The 4,659-nt window shown below is 40.1% G+C and overlaps 1 protein-coding gene across 5 annotated transcripts in view; it reads right to left on the bottom strand.

Annotated features, from left to right (window-relative positions):
- The window catches only part of LOC105002977 (selenoprotein O-like), a 34,540-nt gene that overhangs the window by 20,035 nt on the left and 9,846 nt on the right, over positions 1-4,659 (bottom strand). For all 5 annotated transcript variants that reach the window (XM_010859845.1, XM_010859846.1, XM_010859847.1 and 2 more), the window contains exons 7-9: positions 4,340-4,407; positions 3,337-3,424; positions 646-715 (exon numbers count right to left, since the gene is read on the bottom strand). In XM_010859845.1, the coding sequence (XP_010858147.1) occupies positions 646-715; positions 3,337-3,424; positions 4,340-4,407 (226 nt within the window). The remainder of the gene's footprint in view (positions 1-645; positions 716-3,336; positions 3,425-4,339; positions 4,408-4,659) is intronic.

The following is a 4,659-nucleotide window of genomic DNA, read 5'->3' as shown; positions in this document are numbered from 1 at the left end:
TAGTGATGCTTTCCAAGGCCCACTTGACTTCACATTCCAGGATGTCTGGCTCTAAGTCAGTGATCACACCATCGTGATTATCTGGGTCGTGAAGATCCTTTTGGTACAGTTCTTCTGTGTATTCGTGCCATCTCTTCTTAATATCTTCTGCTTCTGTTAGGTCCATACCATTTCTGTCCTTTATCGAGCCCATCTTTGCATGAAATGTTCCTTTGGTATCTCTGATATTCTTGAAGAGATCTCTAGTCTTTCCCATTCTGTTGTTTTCCTCTATTTCTTTGCATTGGTCGCTGAAGAAGGCTTTCTTATCTCTTCTTGCTATTCTTTGGAATTCTGCATTCAGATGTTTATATCTTTCCTTTTCTCCTTTGCTTTTCGCTTCTCTTCTTTTCACAGCTATTTGTAAGGCCTCCCCAGACAGCCATTTTGCTTTTTTGCATTTCTTTTCCATGGGGATGGTCTTACAACTTCCTTATCCAAGTCTTGTTTTCAAGGTAGTTCATCATCTTTTCCTTTCACAACATGTTCAAAGTGCTCTACGTTTTCCTTTTTAACTTTAGTTTTTTAAGCGCTAGGTTGTAACCTTGATGGTGGCCAGGCAATAGAGAAAAAGAGTATTGCCCTTTGTTTTAAAAACAAACTTACCACATATCTGTTAGGTTCCTTGACATCTACTAAGGGGAAGTACTCCTGTATGATGAAGTCTAATAACATCCTAGAGATAAGGGGAGATAGCCATCAGTGTTCCTCAGAATACAGTATCGAATATCAATCATCTCAGCCCACTCCCAACATTCATGAATTCATTAGAATGCATGCTTATCATTTTAAAAATTAAATAAGATTTTATGCCCAGCCACAGAGAAATATTTCCTCAATGCCAATCACAACTGGAAATACGTTTCTAAGATCATATTAGATGCTATCTTATGATGCAACTCAGATCGGTTCAGCAAACATCTATGGAGAAACTCCAAGTGCTAGGAAAAATGACAAAAGCCAAACCCAGACATTAAAGAGCAGAGTCTACTGGGGAGAAAAACATCCAAAGAAATAATGACCTCACTGTCTAATACATGCAATCATAGAAATATATAAAAAGGACAAAGATAACAGACTAGGGAATGATTATTTATGTATAGAAGGTCATGTAAGGCTTCACAAATAAGGTTTCCAAGAAATTGGTCAGTGTTTGAAGTTAAAATATTAAAGTTGTGTATCATGTTCCATTCTGTACTTTGACTACTCTGCTTAGTCGACTACTAGTGTTTCTTGCACTGGATGAGAGAGAATCCTGAAAAAAAGCTGGGGACTGCAGATATGATTTGGGAATTATTAAAACCCATTCAAAACAATAGGAGTGAAAAAAAAAAAACAAAACAATAGGAGTGGATTAGAGTTTATTTAGAGTGGATTAGAGACCTGCTTCAGGCACTTGGGAAACAAAACGGAATATATACATGGTTGTGGTAGCCAACATAGGCATTTTCAGGATAAACTGGTCACCAGTATACATCAAATGTCAGAGAGAGTGAGTGAGATATAATTGAAGTATGAACACCAGATGGAACAATTTCAGTGATCTGGTAAATCTGAGTGGAATGACCACCCCCCAGAAAAATGAAAAGTTAGAAACAGCGCCCTTTGAGAGGAGACTCCTCTCTCAATAAGCTCGGATGACCCTCAGTTCAGTGTTGTTGTTCAGTCACTAAGTCTAGTCTGACTCTTGAGACCCCATGGACTGAGGCGTCCTAGGCTCCCCTGTCCTTCACTGTCTCTTGGGATTTGCTCAAATTCATGTCCACCAGGTCAGTGCTGCTATCTAACCATCTCCTCCTCTACTGTCCCCTTCTTTTGCCTTCAATCTTTCCCAGCATCAGGTTCTTTTCCAATGAGTCAGTTCTTTGCATCAGGTGGCCAGAGTATTGGAGCTTCAGCTTCAGCAGCAGTCCTTCCAATGAATATTCAGGACTGATTTCCTTTAGGATTGACATGGTTTGATCTCTTTGCAGTCCAAAGGGCTGTCAAGAGTCTTCTCCAGCACCACTGAGTCCAGTAAACACTTGCTAAAGAGACTTGGGAGAAGAGTCATGACAATGGTGATGACTTCTCTGCTTTTCTCTCTCCCCATACTCTTCGTGGACCAGGAATTTGGACTTACTAAGCTGATAACTTCCCTGATAGCTCAGTTGGTAAAGAATCCGCCTGCAATGGAGGAGACCCTGGTTTTCGATTTCTGGGTTGGAAAAATTCGCTGGAGAGGGGATAGGATACCCACTCCAGTATTCTTGGGCTTCCCTTGTGGATCAGCTGGTAAAGAATCCGCCTGCAATGCAAGAGCCCTGGGTTCAATACTTGGATTGGGAAGATTCCCTGAAGAAGGGAAAGGCTACCCACTCCAGTATTCTGGCCTGGAGAATTCCATGGACTCTACAGTCCATGGGGTCGCAAAGAGTTGGACACAACTAAGCGACTTTCACTTTCACTTCACTTTCAAGCTGATAACTACAGTGAGGATTCATGATCCAAATGATTCTAGTTTGTCCAAGAGAATTTTCTTATATTATTTCTAGTGGCTTTTTAAAACTGTATGATCTTAACAAATGGAAACAGAATTCCTCTTAAAGGAGGAAATGTTTTTGTTTGAAGAAACATCCTGCTAAGTCAGCTTTGAGGAAGACAGAATTTTGTGAGTGCTGATTCCGTAGGCCCCAAGACATTGGAGTTTGGTGGAAGCTACGCTGCGTGACACAAGGGGGAGAGCTTTTGATCTTTTGAGGGCATTGTTCCTCTGTCTTACCTGAAGAAATCTTCAGTAAGATTTGTTCATAAATGCTGTGTGCAGTTTCAGTCTACCGTTTGTTTGCTCTCGCCCTGTTGAAGGGACTGGGTCAACCCAGTATGTAACAGGCATCACACACATGTCAAAACTGGAGCCCAGGAAAGAAGACACATGAGCCAGAGCACTCATCCTGGGAACCCCTGATGTTGGAGGAGAGCTCTGGAACCTCGTGAGGCTGCAGAATTCAGGAGTTCGAGTTGCTTCCACCTGGTGTCTGGGTGGCACAGAGGCCCTCAGTTCCAACTGGGTTTCATACTAGATAAAAACACTTCTTGAGAAGAGAGTCTACTGAGTCTAAACACATCTTTTTCAGCCTCCTAGAAACCCACACGATAGTAGACACACACGTATCTAATAGATGTTAAAAATATCTATTAATTGAAATTTGAAGTCTTACAAGAAAACCAAAAATATTTTAACTTCACAGCACATAAACAAGCATTTCTTTCCACTGTCTTCTACCATTAAAAAAAAAACAAAAGTGGTTTTCTAACCTTAGTAAATCCAGTTCACCAGAATGAGTCAAAATTTCTAATGATCCAATTCTAAACCAGGATTTTGCAACACGCAGCACTACTGCGCCTGGAAAAGGAACATTTATTTTAGCATAAACTATTTTAAACAGTGCAAATACAGCATAACATGCTCTTCTTAAAAATGAAATTATTTTAATAAAAAATAGAGTGATTGAATTTATCAGAAAAACAATTAATTTACATCCTACAAAGGGCCAAGGCTTTTATCTCTTTCTTTACCTAATAAAGCAAGTAATGCTGTCAGCCGTTCTCAATAGCTCTGCTTTATAACTAGTTAAATATGTTTATTATTGGTTTTCAGGTCTCCTCCCTCGCCAGAGATTTAGAGACAAGGTTTCCCTTGCTCTTTCTCTTTTTACTGCTCTATGGCACTTTCTGATTTTTTACTTCTGACCTACTAACAGCTGAGGGGAAAGGTAACCAAACTTACTGGAAGTAAACAGGAAGTAAGAGCAATTGGGGGTTGGGGGCATCTTCTGGGAAGGAAGTGTATGAATGTTGGGTGCACTGGCTTTGTGACGTTCTGGGATGTTTTGTATTGGTTGTCCATGAATTTCCCATGTTCACTTCCCAGATGTTTTGCTATTTCAAAAGGATGGCTTAGTGATATAAACATATGAGAAAGGATATTCTATTATAATATCATAACGCTGAACTTACATCATGACGATCCACAGCTCAAGTTTTTGATCTTTTGTTATTTAGTATTTTAAAGTCTTTACTGAATTTGTTACAATATTGCTTTCTATATTTTGGCTTTTTGGCTGCAAGCCATGTGGGATCCTAGCTCCCCAACTAGGGATTGAACCTGCACCCCTTGCACTGGAAAGCGAAGTCTTAACCACTAAATCATCAGGAAGTCCCCACAGGCCATGTTTTACGAAGACTGCTGAGATGCCCAATATCTGTTATTCCCGAAGAAGTTAGTGATTTTATGTAAGCATTCTAAGAACTGTCTTACCTCGTTCTTTTGCAAGGTTTCCATTGTAGAATTGATCTCTCCATACCACATCATCACTCACAACCAGACTGAAAGGTAAGAGAACCATCCAAGTTATACTTTTAACTGCTAGCAAGCTATCAAGTTATAAGCTATACCTATTTATGTATGGATGTGAGAACTGGACCATAAAGAAAGCTGAGTGCTGAAGAATTGATCCCTTTGAACTGTGATGTTGGAGAAGACTCTTGAGAGTCCCTTGGACTGTAAGGAGATCCAACCAGTCCATCCTAAAGGAAATCAGTCCTGAATATTCATTGGAAGGACAGATGCTGAAGCTG

The sequence above is a fragment of the Bison bison genome, unplaced genomic scaffold, assembly GCF_000754665.1.
Source record: "Bison bison bison isolate TAMUID 2011002044 unplaced genomic scaffold, Bison_UMD1.0 scf7180017864461, whole genome shotgun sequence".
Classification (NCBI taxonomy): domain Eukaryota; kingdom Metazoa; phylum Chordata; class Mammalia; order Artiodactyla; family Bovidae; genus Bison; species Bison bison.
Note: the sequence above shows the minus strand (reverse complement) of the source record. Positions and strands in the feature narration are given on the sequence as shown.